General features: G+C 33.0%; 2 protein-coding genes and 1 pseudogene across 2 annotated transcripts; 1 reads left to right on the top strand and 2 right to left on the bottom strand.

Moving 5' to 3' along the window:
* Window positions 1-1,075: 1,075 nt before the first annotated feature.
* Window positions 1,076-9,819, bottom strand: LOC128177259 (mannan endo-1,4-beta-mannosidase-like). The gene is made up of 7 exons (XM_052843905.1): window positions 9,701-9,819; window positions 5,187-5,369; window positions 4,883-5,088; window positions 3,834-4,054; window positions 2,753-2,906; window positions 2,046-2,117; window positions 1,076-1,811 (listed from the first exon to the last, which is right to left on the bottom strand). Exons 1-7 carry the CDS (start codon window positions 9,750-9,752, stop codon window positions 1,578-1,580), a joined length of 1,122 nt encoding a protein of 373 aa, XP_052699865.1. The 5' UTR covers window positions 9,753-9,819; the 3' UTR covers window positions 1,076-1,577.
* Window positions 9,820-11,940: 2,121 nt separating this feature from the next.
* On the top strand, window positions 11,941-13,954 carry LOC128178593 (uncharacterized). The gene is made up of 2 exons (XM_052845844.1): window positions 11,941-12,569; window positions 13,387-13,954. The coding sequence occupies exons 1-2, from the start codon at window positions 12,019-12,021 to the stop codon at window positions 13,841-13,843; spliced, it is 1,008 nt and encodes a 335-aa protein (XP_052701804.1). The 5' UTR covers window positions 11,941-12,018; the 3' UTR covers window positions 13,844-13,954.
* Window positions 13,955-14,657: 703 nt separating this feature from the next.
* Window positions 14,658-20,968, bottom strand: LOC128178778 (type I iodothyronine deiodinase-like; annotated as a pseudogene).
* Between the last annotated feature and the right edge of the window lie 848 nt (window positions 20,969-21,816).

The raw sequence follows: 21,816 nt of genomic DNA, 5'->3' as shown, positions 1-21,816 counted from the left end.
TTTTGATCCTGTATGATAAACTGTTATAAAGCGAGAAAATATTTATTACCCCCCCCCCCCCCCAGCTGCAAACTAAGTTTTGGGGGGTATAATATAGGAATCACGTTGTCCGTTTGTCCGACTGTCAGTATCACTGTACAATCGTGTCCGTACATAGGTTTTTTTTGTAAAAAATTGGAAGTTCCTACTTGACACAAAGATTGCTTATGACCTTAGGGTGTGTCATGATTTTGACTCAATGTTATTTGGGCAAGTTCAATGTAACTGGAAGGAAAAGTTCATTAATCATGTCCGAGCTACATATTTCTTTTGGATTAATTTTGGAAGGGTCTATTTCACAAAGATTGCAAATGACCCGAAGGTGTGTCATGATTATAACGCAAGGTTATTTGAGCAATTTTTAAGATCACTAGAATGGTTGCATATTAATTCATTCCTGTGCCATATCTATTTTATAGAGAAGCATTGGAAGTTTAACTTCACATAAAGATTGTGACCTAAGGGTGTGTCATGAATTTCAAGGTCACTGAGGAGAAAATAACAAAATTTCTGTCTAGGCCTTATCTTGTATTTTAGAAAGATTAGAAGCGAATACTAAAAACAAAGAAAAATATGGATGAAAAAATGTACACCCCTTACTTTTCAATAGTGAAAAACTTTAGATATTATATTTTCTAAGCGGGGTTACCTTATGTGTTCTTGCTCACATTACCTCTAGTTATATCAATTTTTATCGAGTTATCTTTATTCTAAATGAATTCGTAAAACTGACTTGCTCTAATAAAAAGTATCGTATTCTGACTGTTATTGTTCTTTCTAGAGGGAAGACATAAAAATGTAACTGTCCGTCTTTTAATCGGCCAAAATACAATGGAACACCGTAGCATCAAATCCATCAGAATGACTTTTTTAAAATTTAAATTATATATAGCGCGACAAAGGCTATTTTATAAAAATTAATGTAAATAGATTGATGGAGAACTCTTTCCCCGTGGGCTTGTGTATATAGTCGTTTGCGACAATACACCGAATGTATGGTGGCATTCGAATAAAAGAAAGAAGAAAAACGCATGTAAAATCCCACACAAGGTTTATTTGACAAGAAATTTTAAATAGTATGGCCTACATGTTATGATATCAGACATCCAAATAAGTTTTAAAATATAATCCATATTTAAAAGAATTGACTGTTGTACTGATCTTCAATAATAACAATTTTACTCACTTTGTATGCATATTTGAAGAGATCCATTGAAAAATATAATTGTTGAGAGACTTTATAGAACGAAATGCTTCGGTCATACTGAGTACTGGCTATGAAGGTGTCGTTAATTGCTAAAAGTAACTCGCTAACGCGGGTTATGAATTTACTTTGTAAAGCTTGAAACATTAATTGATGTCAGCATAAACTTAAAAAGTAAACATTTAAATATTTTGTTTTATATTATAACCCGGCATTAAATGAACCTTACATGAATCAACTAAAGAGTTCTTGATTAGAAATGCCCAAACCGATAAAAAACTTTTGATATAATTCTATATAAAAAAAATATCAGTGACCTAGTTGAAGACCCGTTTTAATGTATCTGCACGTGGATGGTGCCATGGGCCCCGCTGTAGTTCCTGATGTGGTTCAGACCCTGCAGCATGTTATCCATGTTTCCGTCTGTCTCTGACCAGCCCCACCCGCCGGCATATCCGCCATTGTAGGCGTGGTCATACAGCTGATTGATGGTCATTCCGGCGCCATTTTTCTCCCGGAACTCTCCGATAACCAACGGCTTGTGGAGACCAAAGGCGCCATAGTTGTGCTTAAAGTTAAAAACAAATTGGAAAGGCCTATGCGAACCAATAAAATATAACCAATGAAATATTCGTAAAAAATGTTTTTAGGTTTTGATGTCCCAGGTTTTGTTAAAGAAATATGATGATAATGACAACAAGTAATGTTGAGATTCTATGCTGATAAAAACGATCTACGACCCTCTAATCACAATCATTGGATACTTTGAACACCATAAAATATTTATGTTAAAATGAATTACCATAAAGGGAGATTCGGTTCCGAAATGTCCACTAAAGGCATAAGAGTGAATCTGATAAAAAGAGAAAGTGCCCTGAAAAAAGAGAGACGAGCATATGTTAGTGTTGGGGTTAGAAGCAAAAACTTCTCAAAGGGGCTGATTCCAGTTAATTGTTACTCGCCATCTTCCAGACTCAAAACATGTGAATTTTGGATCTTTTTGGGATGAAAAATACTTATTTTTTAATTGGAATTGCTTATTGAGTTTGAATTTATTTTTCAGATATATCATCAAAAGTCTATGATTTGCATTTAAACTTTTCAGATGTGTTAAAGTACATGACTAATAAATATTTTAACAAGTCTTTTTTATGAAAAGCGTTTTGATCGATTTATTCATTTGTTCTGAATTTTTACGTCTTCATTATAAAAGAAATCAATTTACGAGCATGTTTTTCCCTTTCATGTAAAATTTCTTGCAATGATATATAATTAAATTAATCTGTAATGTCCTGTACACACAATACTAGACAGAGTAAAACCAGTTGCTAAAATCTGTTAAAAGTTCGTTGATTTCATACATTTTTGTAAAATGTTTTAGATATAGAAATCGGATCAAATCCGAAAAAATTAACATGAATTTTTTGTAGGACGATCCGATTAATAAGTGATGAAAATGAAACTGCAGCAAAATTTCCTTTGTATACATCATTAAGCGTTACAACTTACAAGTGCCTTTCCTCCTGCCTTTACAAGGCAACTGTCTTTGTACATGTTATGGAAACCAAAATTGTCTGTGTTGACCTTTCCGTTCCAAGCTCCTACTGTAACTAAAGCATGTGGATCAACCTCCTTAATAGCCGCTGCTTGCCAGTTGAAGAACCTTGATGAAAAGACTTAAGTGTATTACACTGTTGTGCCTGAACTTCTATGTAGCCAATACAGACCAAGAATGATTATTCTTAAACTTCTAAAAGTAAAATATTCTTAGTAAAAAATCTATGAAATACATGTAGATTCAATTAAAGTTCTAAAGTTCCAAATGAGTGACCTCGAATCTAGTTTAATCACATCATAGTGACAAAGTGGTAACTGGTAAATTGGTTGTTGATCTCAAGACTTAACCTTTTACTTTGACATTTATATGACCTTATATGCGGTCTCTATAATAAACTACAATGTATAGTTTAAAGATATGTCTGCGCATAAATTTCCAGGCAGACATACAGAAGAGAGGGATAGATTAAAAAAACATACGGACAGACCGAAAACAAAATACTCTACGGTCTTAAATCTTAAGGATATTACTGAACCGCCTTCACTGGAACGCTTGTATGAGCATTTCAATCTACTAAACTAATTATCAGTTATCAAGATAAACAATCCTTATTTATAGACCAAGAGTACCAATATGATGATTTACATCCAAACACTCTCATAAATCCTCTGTCCTTTATGGCATCTCCATAAGAAGTTCCTATTTCGACCCTTAATGACATGTCTATAGCATGCTTAATAAGGCTGGGTGGTCAACAAAATAACCATCAGATTTTACTAATATTTTTAAATATATTAACTTTAACTATAAACAATCATTTAGAAAAGAATATATATATATATATATATATATATATATATATATATATATATATATATATATATATATATATATATATATATATATATATTAGCTTTTAAATTTGAATATTTTGCTATGTTTTTCTGCAGAGTTCTTCTTTTTATGGATATAAATATAGCCTAAAACTGACCACGGCCATTCAGCCCTCTTAGTGAACAGTAAACCTTTTACCTCAACAGTTCCTGCGGTGTGTAAAGCTTGCCTCCCCATCCCGCCCCTGAGTTGTGGAGATGGCGAGTGTCGAAGCAGGGGTCAGTGCTGGTCAGATCGGGGATGAGTTCTCCCTCCGGCTCATTCATCAGATCCCAGCCCCCAAGAGACGGCATGTCCTTCAGAGCGAGTACCATGGGCTTCAGGGCGTGATCAATGTAAGAATTCAGTTTACCGGTGTCCTGTTACAAAGAGGTATAATATTCTTACTCACATTGTAGTTAAAACAAGATTACGGTACCATTCTGGAGACTTGATTAAAAGGAAAGAACATATCCAAAAATAAATCAATTTGTTTCTACTGATATTATGCGTTGTTTAAAAAATACTGATTTCTAACTATACTCTGTCCCGAGTTTTTGCTTCCACCACTTTTTGCTTGATATTTCGCTAATCATAAATACCTTTGTGCTCAAACTATGTTCATCCACTAATATGAAAACTGTCCAGATTATCTGTTTTGAAATGCCCCCTCTACCGCTTCAGGTTTCAATACACATTCCAAATTAGAAAGTCTACGGGGATTTTGCATTGCATCAGCCATTAATAAGCCCGGATGATAACGTTGAAAAATTGCGCGAGGTATTCCGAGTACTTCCGAATGGAGAAAAGATGTAAACATTTCCCATTATAAATCTCTGTAAGAAATTTGTTTTCGTTCCTGTGAACTTTTATGAGTGAACAATGATAATTGTTCAATGAAGATATCTTGGACATATTCCCTTTCATCTATTCCAGCTGTATTTCTTTCACAGGTATGTGGTTTTTTTTTAATAAAAATCATCAAAAAGGGATGGAAGCAATAACTTGGGACAGACTATAGTTTTTAACATTTCTAATTTTTACAAATTAACATGTAAATTATATTGGGGTCAACAATACTTATAATAAAATTTCATAAGTTGCATCCTTTTTGAGTTCAAACTATTGATGGCCGTAATATAATTGACAAAGTATGTTAAAACACATTAGCAATTAGTTTTGTCACAAAGCAAGTAGTTTGATTTTACCTTGATCAAACCGTTTAGACGATAGTGATAATTTTGGTTTACAGCCCCATTCCATAACGTCGGAAACACAAATATATTGTGTTGCTGAGCGGCTCTAAGCATAACCCTCATATCATTGATCAAAGTACCGCCATTGTCAGTCCCTGTCACGTGACCATTGCTGTCAAATTTAGGCGAGGATTCTCCTTCTATATGAATCCACACTCCTTCATAATGTAACAGATAATAGAATATTGGATCAAAATCTATAAGTAGTATAGAATTTTCAAAAAAAATTATGAATGACTTTATGGTGAAATCTCACGGATGGAGTTTGCTCCAGCGGCCTGTAGTTGTTGGAACACGTGCTCGTATCTGGCCTTGACGCCATTATATTGTCCGTTGCCGAAGTCATAGGCATAATGCTCCCAGGCTTTGTTAATCCCAGCAAGGAACACCCTGTGTCCATTGTATGTGAAATGGGTACCATGTATTCCAAGCCGAGCCCCTAAAAAAGACAGAACATAGGTGAAGATGAGAAAAATATCGAAGAAAATCAGTAAAAGGTCATAACACTGTCTTAAGCTGGTATGGGATACCTGTCTATTTTAATGTGAATAAAAGTACATTATAATTAAAATACTTTTATTGTTTTGGGATTTTTCAAATTTTACATTATTTGACTAAGAAATGTGTTTTAAAAATGTTTTAAAGGGTCAAAATAATAAAAGCCCCCGCAGGATTCGAACTTATGACTTACATATTCATAGTCAATGCTCTAACCTAGATATCATCTTTAAGTAAGAAAAAATATGAGATTAAACCCGATTTTATTGTTTAATTCGATAGGAAGTAAGTCACAGTATGGGGGTGTCCCATACCACCTTAATGAATTGTAATATCTATATCTAGGGAGTACCGACTGCGCTCATACAGTTAAGTCTAACAGGGTAGGCTTGGGGCGAATTACATTGTAAAGTAAAGCATTTCATTACCATTACTTCATGAATTTGGACATTAAATTACCATTACCATTTATTTACTTAATTTTCTTGAAGTAATGCATTACATTACCATTACATGAGTAAAGTAATGCATTACCATTATTTTGTGAAAAGTCAATGTTTTAAAAAGGTAATTTTAAAGCTGAATAAAGAGTTTTTTTCAAATGCTTCATTTATAAAAGAGGCTTACACATACTTACAGGTTCATGTTCACTATCAGGTTCAAATTTAATGACATAAAAGATTGCTGTTGCACTTTATGATCATCAAAGTTTCAAAGGTTTCGTCTTTAAACTGCATTTTGTCGGGTTTGAATATCTAAGGTATAAGTTGTCAGGCAATAATAGTAAAAATACAAGAGAGAGAGAGAGAGAGAGAGAGAGAGAGAGAGAGAGAGAGAGAGAGAGAGAGAGAGAGAGGTATATTAATAAAAATTATTTTTGAATTTTTTAATAGGTTATAATACTGGAAGTAATTTTTAATTAAGCTCCCAGAGATCATGGTTGGACAGTGCATTCTTTTTAGTGCATTCTTCTTTGCTTTTAAGGGTGTATGTCTGTTCTCTATTCTAATGAAACACGGTTAAGAGAACGTAGGCATTGGGGTGTTTACCACCTCTCAAAAGTTTTGCTACTTGATTACCCTAGGACTTGATTACCCTAAGGACATTGTGTTGTTGACATATTCTTCACACTAAAGAATTCATTGAATGCACAACTAATTAAAGTGAATTTTTCAAATGATATGGAATTATTAATATTAACAACAATCTTTTGAAATTGTGTTGTTATAGCTAGTATTATTGACAATTTAAGAATAGATTTTTAAATTATTTCAATCACTCATCTAAAGTATTTTTATCATAAGAATTATTTTTTCTTTAAAACAATTTTTAATCAAATATTATACATACAATTTCAGTTATTCAGTTCATCACAAATTTAAAAATGAACATAAATATAAAAGCATAATAATGCAAAGTAAAACCATGTAATGCCAGCATTACACTAGATTTTGGAAAGTAATGCATTATACATTACCATTACTTGTAATGCTAAATTTGTGGCATTACACATTACTAGCATTACTTTGGAAACATGTAATGCATTGCAATGCATTACATTTAGCATTACCCCAAGCCTTGCAACAGGTTTTGTCAATTTGTTCGCTCATGAACGTAAATGTAATTTCTCGAACTTTTTATAATGCTTTCTTTGGCGATTTTACATTGCTGATCTTTGTCTTATTTTTTAAGGTGTAACATCCCTCTGCTATTAATTTTGCCATAATTTTTTTAAAAAAATTTCATATTGATTTTCATCAAAGTCAATATCAATCGATTCATATGAAACAAATTTTCAGTGATGAAGCGCTGCTAGATTTTTCAAAAATTGATAAAATGTCTAATCATGATATGAAGAAAACTAGACATAGTGATTAGAAAAAGCAAAATTTTACCATCGCAGCATAAAATTAAAAATCCAAAATGTACTAGTATATGAAAATAATATATAGTTATATACATTATCAATTAATATTACAAAACATATTGAAGCACTGCATTTTAGTTCAGAATAGCACTTTGTTGTATAGGTTTGCAACAAAAATTGCTTCAATCAGCAAAAGTTATCTTTCTTTATCATAAACTATTGAATGTTTTACATACATGTTTTACATACAGTGCAAGAAAAATTGCCACAGTTTCCTAAATTTCAGAAAAGGTTTTCTTTTTTAAATTTGGATAAGATAATAGTACCGGTAAATGGATATATATATTTAAGAAATCCTAAAAATGTAAACCAGAGCATTTTGTTATGTAACACAAAAAGGGGATCAAGTGAATAATCTTCCAGTAATTGGTATGATATCAATACAGGGATTGATGTCTTGAATCAAATGAGCTGAAATAATCATTAGGGTTTTTTTTCAGTTTGTTTTCCCATATCTGCTCCCTCAGAATAGAAAAGCCTTATTCAATTTTAAACATTTGAAGTGTTATAAGTTTTAAACGATTATAACTAAGTCTAAAATTTGTAATTGTCTTGGTCACATTTTCCCCAATTATAATTCATTCAGCTCTGTGAACGAGCTATAGATAGAGAAATAAAAATATTCCATCCAAATATTCTCTGGCCTAAAACATCAAACATGTACCGTACATGTACTGAACAAGTACATAAAATTTAGTTATATTTGAAAAAAAGAATAAATCCATCGGGGGTGGGGGGGGGGAGGGGGAGGAATAGTCATGTAGATATTGCCTCATAAATACTTTATCATTATGATACATTTCTTGTAATATTTTGTTAAAGTTTTCTTTACTTTTTTGCCCCCCTGCTTCAAAAGAGCCATGGGGTTCAGTTCTAATTTTCTTTTTCTATCTTTGAATTCAAATAAGTGTATCGCCTTCCAACATAAATTGGGACCATGCACCACCTCCCTTGTTGTTACATGCCTCAATAATTGTGAGTTAACAGAAACAAAGTTCTACAGAAGTTATCTCTCTTATCAGAAGAACACTCCACCTTAACTAAAATGTGCAGTCTAATTCGTAATCGATCATTTGCTATATTGACAGCATGGACTTCAAGGGCTCATAATACTGTAGTTGTAGTGAAGTAGTAAGGCTATTTCAAGTTTTTTTCATGTTTAGCGTCCGCAGACATTTTAGTTTTGAAGCATGTAAATTTAATTTTAAAAAAATCCACATACAACTATCAAAAATAATTGTACACGTACTTATCGTCATTTAAGATAACTGATCTAGAGATTAAGATTAGCTTTGTTTTACTATGTCTGTCAAAGATTGGGATTTTATGTGTATATTTTTGTATGAAAAAATACCCAAATAATGATACATTTAATTAATGTCCGAAATAACAAATGCATGCTTTTTTGGGAGTTGATTTTAATTAACTCTCCTATGCAGTTACTCAGACAAACCGAAAGTGAAACAGTGTTTGGACCTCAGCACAAATCATTGCTGCTGACAAGACTTAGTTCTTGAAAATAATTGATAAATTCGATGTAAATTATGCTAAAGCATTGTTTTTCAAGGAAACTTATTTATAAATATAAATGAAAATAGTCAGATTTTAAATGGTACGAACAATATATATTTTTTAGTCGTTTGTATTCCTACGCCAGAATTCAATATAGTCTTGTTCAACTCGACGCTCGGCTGTCTCCGTAAATCCTTGTCGGAGATTTACGGTGTCAGCCGAGCGTTTGGTTGACCGATACTAGAGTTCAATATTGCTTGGATCAATACAATTTTCGAGAGACATTTCTATTACTGATACATAGTTTGATTGAATTCATTTTTATCTTTAACATGATTCATATGGGGGTTTCTCGACATTCTTGTCGAAAAAGTCGAAAAATTCATATTATAAAAATGTGCGTAATTCAAATTAGAAACTACATGTACTTGTCATGCAAAATAACATATCATTGATTTTAAAATAAATAAACATCGACAAAATCAACTCCCCTCAGTACTTCAGTACTTTGATTGTTGTTTGTGGTTTCTTCCTAATAGAAAGATGGGTCTTCATAACCATATGAACCATAAAAAGAAACTTTTAAGATATTTAAAAAAGCATGCTTGTAAAACGAACTATGAATTTTCAGGGAATCCCACCAAATGGCTTCTTTTATTTGTCGTTTTCACAGTAATGGCAACGCCCAGTACTAATTGCATTCGACACATGCATGCTTAAATGCAATGAAAGACAATCTTAGGAGGGACATTTTGCGTTCATAGTAAAGTAACTAAAATTATTCATTACATAATAAAACGTTATGAATGAAAGAAAATTGTAAACATATGAACCTGATCCATGGTCCGCCAATAAAAACAGTCCAACAAACACTATCCACCACATACTGGAAGTCGAGGCCAGAGGGGCTGATAAGAATCAAGATTAATCCGGCCTAGAAATTATAAACATGTTTGAGTAATGTAGTATGAGTTTAAGTACGAAGTATATACTTACATGTAAACGTTACATAATCAATAGTTCTGGTGTTGGTTTATGGCTAGTTTCTACGACTTGTCGATCGTTGACTAAGAATCAGCTTTTTATAGGTCCTGAAGAAAATGCCAGTACAAGAAAGTTTTGCCACAACCATGCTTTTTCTACCACTCTCTCTCTCCCCAAAAGATTTTTCCATTAGAGTTTATGGGCGAAGATTGACCCTTCCCTGGGTTGGAAAGTCTTAACGTTTCTAGCCCATCTCGGATATTTTTTCCATATGCTTTAATATAGTAATATTTGTGCGTATATAGAATATTCATCCTTTTCGAACGCTTTTCGTTACAGTTCAAGACACAATTTTTAAAACTAAAATGTGATCCAAACACCTTTTATTAGTGTGACTACACTGCAATTTTAAAAAGTGTTTTTGAAAAAAATGGTTGTGAATAGATCGATTTTACGTTTTGAATGTTAATTTCACTCTTTGTTTTAAATTAAATGAAAAAAGTATTGTGTTCCCTGTTAAGACTCAACCCTACACCTTGTAGTACATGTACAATGTAAATAGTGTATAGAAAAAATTAGAAAATTCTCATTCGATGTATTAAATAACTAACTTGATTCTGCAAAACTTTGTAAAGATGACGGTCTTAAGTTGTAGGATCACCCCTGCGAATGTGTTCGGAATGTTTTCTTTATCGTTGCTAAGTAAGTAATAAATCCAGAGGTGCTCGAATGAAAGTTCACGAGACTTCACCGATATTTGTTCACTTCCTGTGAAATTTCGAGCGGAAGTATAAGTGTTCGGATAATATTCTCAAAATACGTAAGTACTGGTCGTTTTTCATATCATATCCTACTGTGATCTATGTTAAAACGGGAAAAGCTTTCAAGATGTATGTCTTATTTTACCATCTAGCAGTTATTTATATTAAACGATAAAATTCAGAACAGAGTTATCGTTAGTGTTCAAACACGTGTAGAGTGGTTGAAAATATAACCATTGGGTTGCTTAATAAAATCATAGCCATGTTTGATGCTTGTGGTGTGCAATACCATGTTTAAAAAAAAAATAATGGGTGTCTGTTTTGCATTAAAACTTAGTATATCGAGCCATTTTCAAGGAACATTCTGCATAAAATGGTATAGTCTGTTTCACTATTAATGTTATTACTAGGTCAGGCGCGGATCGAAAATTAATCCTCAGGAGGGATCTCTTTTAAGCATGTTAGTTGTTGCAACAGCAGACAAAAACTAATATTTTTGTATAGTCACATTTATTTCTAGAACACATTTTATTCACCAATTAATGAAGATAAAGTTTAAAATCAATAAACCTCTAGATTTTATATTTGACTACTATATTAAGAACCTAGATATATGTACTGTGAAATAGACTTTATACACGAGGTACGATTTTTACTGCGAAACTGAAAGGGTCAAATAAAACCACGTGGTCTAAAATTTGAATGACAATAACATTCGCAGGGGTGGGATGTCCCGTTTTGATTAGTCTTTAATTCAATACATCATACACTGCGCTACGATGCTAGGTTACAATGCTACTACATAAAAGGAAACTGTTAAGTCGAAGTCAGTTGCAATGTTCATATTTTATTGCTAAGTAATGGTATGTACTTTTAATAATTACAATGCTTTAGTTGGTGAGGATTCACAAGAAACAAATATTAATGTAAATCAAATCGTATCTACAAGTATTTTTCATACAAGTTTATGAACATTTATTATAAAGAAGATTGTTTCTGGTCCTATTTATACACTTTCAAGTCATTAAATTGATACTATATTTTCCTTTCCATTTTTAGTTCCGCTTTTAATCAAGAAAGCCGTATGTACAAAACAATTCGTTAATGTTTCGGTGCAACATACGTATAATACTGTAATACGCATATACTAGTAGTTTAAACAGGATATATTTATATATTAGGAGCATGTTTACGTTTTGTTCAATTTTATTGAAAAAGGAAAAAACATATTTATACATTTTGTGTTTTGACTGGGGCATGTATGCATTTTGTTCAACACTATTTAAGAAGGAAAATCAGTTTTTAGATCTTTTATTCATTAGCTAAAATCAAGCAAGGAAGTAGGTATCTATTTGAAACAATACATTACCTTTCTCGACGTCTACATTTACATTGTACCTCTCAAGATGGACCACGACAACAGCACGTCAACCCACAGTTCTACCCTTGGTCCTCCCGCTCTGAGGGACGGGTACGATCTTCCCGTGTACGGTCTGGGCAATGGACAATTCTACTCCCTGCACGTTCCAGCACTGACCTGCATTTTCCTGAGTCTGATCTCGGCTATTCTGGCAATAGCGCTCAGCTTCAGAAAAAATCCAAAACGTGCATTTGTTGAATGGACCAAAAGTGAAAGGTTCGTAGTCTACATGGCGATTTGTGATGGCGCCTTCAATTTGGCCCACAGTATGGATCATCTTCACATAACCATTACCAAAAGACATGTCTACCCAGCCTCGCTTTGCCAGTTCTACGGAGTCATGCTGCTGGAGTTCATCCTAGCTCAGGCTCTGATGGTAAACATCGTTGCGGTAAACGCTTTTACACTGATGATCTTCAATAAGCAGTTGAAATACGGAAGACGAGATTGGCGTCTATTATTATGGATCTTTGGATTTCCTTTCCTTTTATCCATGATTGCACTTGCAGCAAAACAGTTTGGACCAAGTGGTGCTTTGTAAGTAACGGCTATTTTAATGAAGAATTTGGTTTAAACTCTAACTATAGAGCCAACTAATGATGAAGTTGTATAATATATATCTTATCAATAAGGCTGGTTGATATCATTCGAAATGATATTGCCAAAGTGGCACTTTTGCACCCTTCTGAGTTTTCTTAAAGAGGCTGAGTGGCCAACATAAACCATCAGATATACCTAATTTTTTTTAAAGATAATTTGTTAAGCTATAAACTAATATTTACTAAAAAAAAATATCTTTAGATTTTGCCTTTTAAAGGGTGTTTTCCTACATTTTTATGTTGAACTCTTCTCCTAAAGGAGATCAATACAATTTAAAATTGGTCACGAACATCGAGCTTTCTTAATAAATGCATTTGTCTTATGATATAGTGTAGACGATAACTTGAGAGAACTTAGATTTATGATTTATACACATGATCTATACTGTATACCGGTATATTTACTTTTTGAAATACTATAATTATGTAATTATTTCATCCTTGTTTATTTACAATCTATTGTTTTCCCAACAAACTCAATCGAATTCCTTTTTTAAAACCATAAATCCCAAAATCTTATCATAATACAGGTCGTTAAATTTATATTTTGTAGAAAATGGTTTATAAATTAATACGGTACATATTTCTTATATTACCGGTGTATCATTCAATGATGTTTAATCTACAATTATAGCACACAATACACATTTTCTAACATTGCACTATTTTTCTCTACACTCATCAGCGGTTGATGTGCCAAGAAAAAAAAATAATGGCATTGTTGCCCTATACAGTGGTTTATTACTGTCTTTCAGTTGTTTTTTCGACGGCGTAAATGGTGGATTGGCCCAGTTCTTCCTCGTCACCCTTCCGTTTTCTTTGATTCTTATAGTAAATACAACGTTGTATGTGATTACTTGGGCAAAACTCCGATCCATCGAGAAAAAATTGAACCTTTCACTCGGAAAGCAGTCGTCTGGTTCCAAAATGAAGCACGCGGCAGTCCGCGCCATGTCGTTGTTTGTTTTGGCGTTCATCTTTCAATGGCTGACACTGGCTTTGTTTGGAATCTGGGTGTTTGTCGACCCCGTTACCCTTCCCCCGGCCCTAATTCATGCAGTTACCATATTCTCAAACGTCGGCGGAATCGTCAACCTTATAGTTTTTCTGGTGATCAGGAGAAGATTGCAAAATCAAGCCCAAGTTTCGCTCGACCACAGTCATGGTTCTAAGCCATCAGGGACCAAAGACACGAGCCACACTGATGTGTAAGACATTAAAATAAGGCATTTTGTAGAATATTCGAAAACCTTAAAGGTTTCGATTCAGAAGCTACAAGTATATACATTTTCTTTTAAAAATAAAAACGTATACATGCATGTGATATCATTCATATGTTTACTCTAGTTTTTTTTTTTTGAGGGGGGGGGGGGGGATTTTTTGTGCGTTCATATATTTAAGCAAAACTTTCCTGAATTAATGTGTTTTCTTACAATATAAAAGTTGTGAATAAACAGGAAGCTTTGAAGCTTTTAATGTTACGTATAGTGATTTTTTTAGAGTCTAGACAAATTATCTCATACTGCTGTGAATAAAAAACGAAGCTTTGAAGTATTCAGACCTTGTACTTGTGAGAAAAGTCTAGACATTTAATGTACCACTAAGAGATAAGTACGTTTTAAAAGGTTAGATTATGTTTCTTTGTTCTATTTTATTTAAGAAGGATGTTAAACTATACACGCTATAATTTGCGTAAATTTTGAATGACGGGGGAAAAGCATGTGTTTGATTACTTATAAGAGTTACTTTTAGGCTGTTAATCATTATCCTAAATTCGATAACGTAACAAAGAAATCAAATTTTAAACTTTAATATTTATTTTCCTACCAGGAAAGTAAAACCTCCTTATGAATATCAATCTATCACGTGATGTCGACAGTTAATTTTAGACTACTGGTTGAAGGTCAACACCTTTATGATTGTTAAAGCTTCAAGAAGGAAAAGGATATATCTTTTCAGTAAATCATAAACGTCCTATATACGAATACGAACCCCCCCCCCCCCTAAAAAAAAACGAGCGTTTTCGTATGCATTTTTTTATTTCCATGGAACAACGACAAAACAAAGCTCATTCATAAATTTACTTCATGCTTGATTGGCAATGCGCAAAAAGGGTAAATAAGCAATATATAACACTTTTTAATAAAAACTGCGACAAATACACAGAAGTTTATTATGAGTGAAGATGTGCATCTCATTCTTAATCTCTTCAAGAATAACAGAACAAGAATCAATCGGTCCTCCTTTGTGACAGTTTAGAGGACGATTTCATGAACTCTGTCATCAATGACGAAATAACTGGATAACTATGGTTACAATGCACATTGCCACATTGGATAAAATTTCACAAAGTATTTAACGTATAATTATATTGCTTAAAAAATCATCCCAAAAGTATTAAACATTTACACAAAATCCAATACCAAGCCTCATCGTCAACAGATAGTGTTTCGTATGCACCAAAAAGGCTAAGTTTTAAATACCAAATCAAATGATGGAAGCAGCAGATAAAAAATTGGTTAGATGTTGAGGACACAATGCAGAAAGAGAGAAATGTTGATGTTGGTCTGATTGATTGAAATTTTCTTCCCTCTTCCCCTTAAAATTGTGAAAAATTGTTGTTTTATGGTGTATGTAGATACTATATTATAAAATTCTTTTACTCGTACTTCGATAACATTGACCGTCATTAAAATCTGCCATGGAAAAAAAACCCAAGAATTTTAGTTATGATGCCAAAAAAATTAACAACGTTATTTTATTTGATGTCTGAATCCTCCTTTCAAAATTCACGTTAACCAACGTTACATTTCAAGTACTGATCGAGATGGGTTGGATGTGAGTGAGTTTATTCTTATCTTTACACAGTTACAAAAATTAGTCTTTCAACACCCGCCTCAAATCCCAAGGACACAAAACTACAATTAACTTACCCCCCCCACCCCACCCCCCCCCCCCCCACTATCTTTACTAAAACAAAATCCTGGGTCCGCATATAATTTACGTAAATAGCTTATACATGTATTTGATTTTAAAGGAAAAATCATAATTGGGAAAAAAAACAAAACAAAAAAAAAACCTGGGTCCGCATATAATTTCTGTAAATAGCTTATACATGTATTTGATTTTAAAGGAAAAATCATAATAAGGAAAAAAAAAAAAAAAAAAAAAAAAAAGAACGTTTGTGCATGATGATCATTTCAATACATCAAAACAATTTGTTAAATCCATCTGATATATATGAATCGTATAACACGGTTAAAGCTGACGAGTTTAATGTCCCCTATTTCTTTGCCACAAATATAACGAGGAAACTCAAAATTGTTATGAAGAAAATTGAACTGTGCATGTCATGTTGTATTTTCAGGGTGTTGCTAAAACGCGGAACGGAAAACGGAACGGAAAGCGGAACGGAACGGAAAACATCATATCACGTTTATCGCTTTAAAAGGGTATAGACTGACCAGGAACGATTTACTTTGTATCATGTATTCATATCTAATGAATGATTATCAACATGTGGCTGTCTTATTGATATTCTTATAAGTGTCTATCAAATATACATGTAGCATTATATTCAATTGGCGTTAGTTGAGTACGAAATGTTTACGAGTAGTGAAATATTAACATGTTTAAACGAGTAAATTTGCTGTAACTTTTTACTTATTTTTCTTGTATGGTATTGCTGGCATAAGCGTAACGTAGGCACTTAGTAAAAGCGTTTCATGTGTTTTATGAGTATTTTTATATTTCAAATATGATGTACATGTATATATATATATATATATATATATATATATATATATATATATATATATATATATATATATATATATATATATAGTTACATCAACACTGAATTTTGGGGGTTCTATACGATCTTAAATCATACAGGCGACACAGTATCATTAGGATGAAAAAAAAAGACCGTACGGCGACGACATTCAAAATAAAAATACATTAAAATATCTGGTACTTAGTGAAACTAGTATTTTTAGCTATGCAATTTTGTTAACGTTTGCATTACTTGGCAGTTGTTCATTCCTGCAGATATATACATATGATCCGAATAGAGAGCTCTATACGTTGCCTGGTTTGATTTTCCGATTATAAGTTGGGACTATAGTCTGTCGATCTCAAAATATTCATGCAGCACATTTGGATGGTTTTTTAAAAAATACACATACCTGTTAAAGATGCAATTGAAATTGATGAAACGAGAAATATCCAAGAAAACTTCATTGACACATTATCATTTTAATCGGAAAAATTCACAGGATCGAAAACAGATTTCTTACGGAGATTTATAATGGGAAATGTTGACACCTTTTCTTCATTTGGAAGTCACTCAGAAGACCTTGCACAACTTTTCAACGTTATCATCCGGGTCTATTGAAATGCAAAACCCTGTAGACTTCTTTATTTATATCCGTGTTTTGAAACCAGCTGATGAGCTAGAGAGGATCGACGTTTTAAAGAAGGAATGATGAGAATTGTTCATGCTTCTGAAAGGAAACGCTTGAACCCTTAGGTATAGACTTATTCAGCAAAGTGGGAATCGAGGATATTTTGGGACAGAATTCAATATAGTGGTCAATGCATGTACTGTTAATAATATTATTCTTGAATAAATAATTCAGTATTCCTAATTTAAAAAAAAAAATGTATTAAAAATGACATAAAGCATATGTGTTTAGCATGATTAACAAATCTATCAAGTAAATAACATTAGATAAGCTTTTCCGTTTTCCGTTCCGTTCCGCTTTCCGTTCCGTTTTCCGTTCCGCTTTTTAGCAACACCCGTATTTTCATTATCAATTTCTTTTTCTGCAGAATGACCAATAGGAGTTGAACAAATTGGCTACGCCAGGTGTTTTGTGACTTTTTTATAACGTCAATAACACTATGACGTGTATTTGGTCAGCCACTCTTCCACCTCCTCCAAATGATATCCCTGTGGCCCTCTCTGTCCCAGGTACACAACTTTTCCGTTCAAAACGATGAACAGACGTTCATACATAGCGCCATACTTATAATTCAAATCATTGGAAATGTCGTCTGCAACAACCTCACAACTTGATTGTTGTTTTCTCATCGTTTCGACCGCTTTCATTCGATCCTGAATTCTTTTATGATTATCGATATCGAAATTATTTTTAAACTTCCAGCCATCACTAGGATGTGCTTCAGTTATATATACGATTAAAAAGTCAGCCACGTGACCAAAGCGAGCAATCAAGTCCTTGAAATGCTCAAGCTTCTTTATGAACGGTGGTCAGGTACAACTCCCAAAGTTCAGAACAAGCGGTCGGTCTTTTTTCTGATATTCGAGGAGACGCGTCTTAGAGAGATCAGGTTTAATGACGTCACCATTAGGGGCATCCTGGTACAGATCTGCCTCTCGGAACACCTCGTAAAGACGTGCACTTATCATTGCTTTAAGGTGAACAAATGTGTACACAGTGTCTTTCCAATCATTCTCTTCAAGATGAGATTCCAACATTATTTCCCTGAAATCTTGCATGATATTTCGATCCATTGCGGGAATATATCTCCCGAACATTATCATAAATGTTGCGCGGATAGAAAACACAAAAAGACGACACAAGCGGACAACGATCGTAAGTGAGTGCCACATCTAGAATATAGAAAAGTTAATCAACAGTTATATTGAGTTACAAGTAGTAAATTAATGTTGACAGTTTTGTAGTAGTTCGAAGAAACTCTACATTTAATTATAGATATCAACGAATAATACCGCCAGGTCATATACGTAAGAATACCTGCATTGTTAGCTTTACAAATCTAAAGACTTACTGAAAATTGTTATTTAGGCGGAACATTCAAAGAAAATCCCCTCCTATGATCTTGATATGTTGTTTCGGGCATTTCATATATGAATTTTAAACTTTTAAAACATTAAAACTATGCATTAGACACTTAGATACTATGTTTGTAATTGAGTATTAAACTCGTTGGTTTTTTCATTCAATTCTAATTACCCTTGCGGCTTTAAACGTGTTTTAAAGAAAGTTACTGCCATGTTAAACATCTTTGCTGAATACAGTGTCCTGGCTGTAGGCAGACAAATTGCCAATGTTACTATAAAAAGCACACCAAAAATCTAACAGCGTCAAAATAAGATTCCCCTATAATAAATAGTTTCACAGAGAGTCATGTTTTGTCAAATGTATTGGTTCCTTCTGTTTGCAAACAAATTAAGCGAGAAGGATTTTTTTCTCATTAAAAGTTGTTTACTAAACAAGACTATGCATTTTGGACACATGGATTTTCCATAAACTACTATACAAATCATTGATATTCGGCTACACAACGAAAAAATGAGTGATGGATTTATTTTTAACGTTTGTTTCAAATTTCAAAGCACTGTTAAATTCTTTCTACTAGGGAGACATATTTCTGTTAATAACCGCCTATTTTTTTTTTTTTTATTATTTTTTTTTTTTTGCAAAGATACAGTCTCACAACGGTTAATTCCCACGTAGCTAAAATTATGAAATTCTTATTCCCACCTAGCTAAAATTGTGATGAGCACTGGGTATAGTCTGTTTTAGGTGTGAACTACCTGTGTAAAGATCATCTGTGATATATAGTGATATACTCTTAACAACATGGATTTCAGTTGCTGTGTTAAAAAAATAGGTTTAAGTTCTATCAATTATTGAAAGGGTTAATATTTATTAATTGAATAGATAAAATTAAAAAAAATTAAATTAATTAAAAAAAAAAAATAGAACATTGAATTTAATAGGCCTGTTAAGCAATTGCTCAAATAAACAACACACCGCAGAAATTGATGGCTTAATTAGATCATAGTTATTTTGTTTCTCTTTTAACTGAGATGATTTACCTATTAACAGATAGGCATATGAAACTTCAATCGAACTAATGCTCGAAGTAATTGTAATTAAATTTCATTAAATGTTAAACAATTAACTATCTTATACATGTAAGATGTAAAGGTTTCCAGTCCAGTCCATCATACAAACATGATCTAGATGATCGAAATACTAGTAACTCTAAGCCCAGTAATAATTCCTGAAGCTTCTACCTGTACCTTTTCAAGCATTAAGGCAAAATGCATTTTTATAAAGGAATTTCTGTCTATGACATGTTTCAGTAATCTAAGTATATTCAGCCTCTTACAGACCTTTTCATGTATAATTGTTATATGATTAATCCACATTCCATCAGCCTGAAAATGTATTCCTAAATGTACATGAGCATTTATTTTTTTTATTTTCATAACCACTATAGCCAAATTGTATGCTGTAGGATGTGATAATTCCTCTGATTTTTTTTATAAAATTAACATTAATCGTTTTTTTTTTCATTTTTAAAATCAACAGCCCAAAATTTGAACCATATAATGTTTATTTTTTCAAGATCCTTAAAAAGAGACATAGAAGGGGTAGTGATATGTCATTATCAACAATGGCAAACAAAGATGTACCATCAGCCAATAATCTAATGTTATCTAATATGCCAACAGCAATATCATTAATCAAAAACAAAAACTTACATGCTAAAATATTTATTTACATGTATATAATATTCCAAATAAGTTATAATTGCTAAACAGAGTTCGTTGTTGAGTGTGATTGTATTTAAAATAAACTTTAATGCAAAAACATTATCTTAAAAAATTGCCTGTTATATTTTTTTTAATTAAAAATTAATCAAAATTTCAGAATTTGAGCTAGGTGGGAAGACACCCTCATAACTGCAGCGATATGTGCATATTACTTGAGTAACGCGCGTTATTCAATTTGTGTGCATTGAATTTCTTCCATGTTTAACATGAAAAAAAAATAGCTCCTGGACTTTTTTTTCAAAATAATCCAATAATTCTACAACTAGGGGGTCATTATTCTACGTCGAAAATGACCTCGGTCATTATTCTACGGGTGTCATTATTCCTCTTTACACCGCCTCAATGATAACCATGCAACTGACCTAGTTAATCTGACCGGACACCAGTGGTTTTCCTGACCGACATAAATTTTTTCGAATAATCAAACGAATTGATCATGAATTAGCTGTACTAACAAATGACTGATAAAGATGATAAGCCTACGGAGTCAAATGCGATATATGTTCATAATATACCAAAACCTGCCTCACCTTTGGATTGTCCAGTGATCACTCCTGCAGGTGTTTTCCCCCGAAAGGTCACGTCATAACAAGGCTGAGACAATTTAATTTCCGAATTCCCCTTTCAATTTGGGGCGTTTCCGCCCGCGACAGGGACCGATTTTTATGAGATGAAAAACAACGTGTAAAATGTCTGACTGTCCCAGTTATGTAATTATGAGAGCATATTTGAATTTTTCATGCGTGTTAATCTGGATATGAGTGAAAAGGTCTGGACTAGATTATGTAATTTCGACCTCAACAAATTAAGTCTCGTGCATCGCAGGATTCACGTGTTTGTTGTTTTTTTTGGCTTCTTAATTGTAAATGAAGTTTTGTTTAAAAAAATGAGAAGAGGATTTCTCACAGAGGTTCGTTTTAAATTTATTACCTGTATCTGAGGTTGCGTAATATTGGTAGGAATAATTGTAAAATTTGATACTGACTGTAGTGACACCTGCATACATTTATTTGTATGAGAGATTAGCAGCTATATTTATTCTTAGCCATTCCATTCCTTTATCATGTAGACCTCAAGCCATATAATATACTAGACTTTGACCCGTGCGTGCACGGGTTGACATTGCATATGATATCGGTCATTTACGAAATAGATACACCGACACACCGTATTGTTGACATTTACATATCCAAGCTTTAAGTCTACAATAATGTTATTAATTTCAATACACTCAGCTTGGTTGAATAATCTAAATGTGTCTCGGGACAGGCCTTCACCACAGTTAAAATGCCTCCAATATACCCGTAATGAAGCAAAATTTTGCAGAATCGCTCCGAAACGATTTTGGAGAAAATTGATGAAGCTGCATTGAAAATAACAGATTATTCATAACAAACCACGTTTTTGTTATATCGTTTTTTTAGTTTGTCCATTTAAATGTGATATTGTGGAAATATAAACTAAAAAGCCTCCCGTGATTAAGCCATTCTCTCACCAGAGGTCCTGCTAGCGTGAATGTAATGGGCATGCGCAAGATTGTAAAATCCAAAAAATCCAGATGATTTCCGAA

The sequence above is a fragment of the Crassostrea angulata genome, chromosome 3 (genome assembly GCF_025612915.1).
Source record: "Crassostrea angulata isolate pt1a10 chromosome 3, ASM2561291v2, whole genome shotgun sequence".
Classification (NCBI taxonomy): domain Eukaryota; kingdom Metazoa; phylum Mollusca; class Bivalvia; order Ostreida; family Ostreidae; genus Magallana; species Magallana angulata.
Note: the sequence above shows the minus strand (reverse complement) of the source record. Positions and strands in the feature narration are given on the sequence as shown.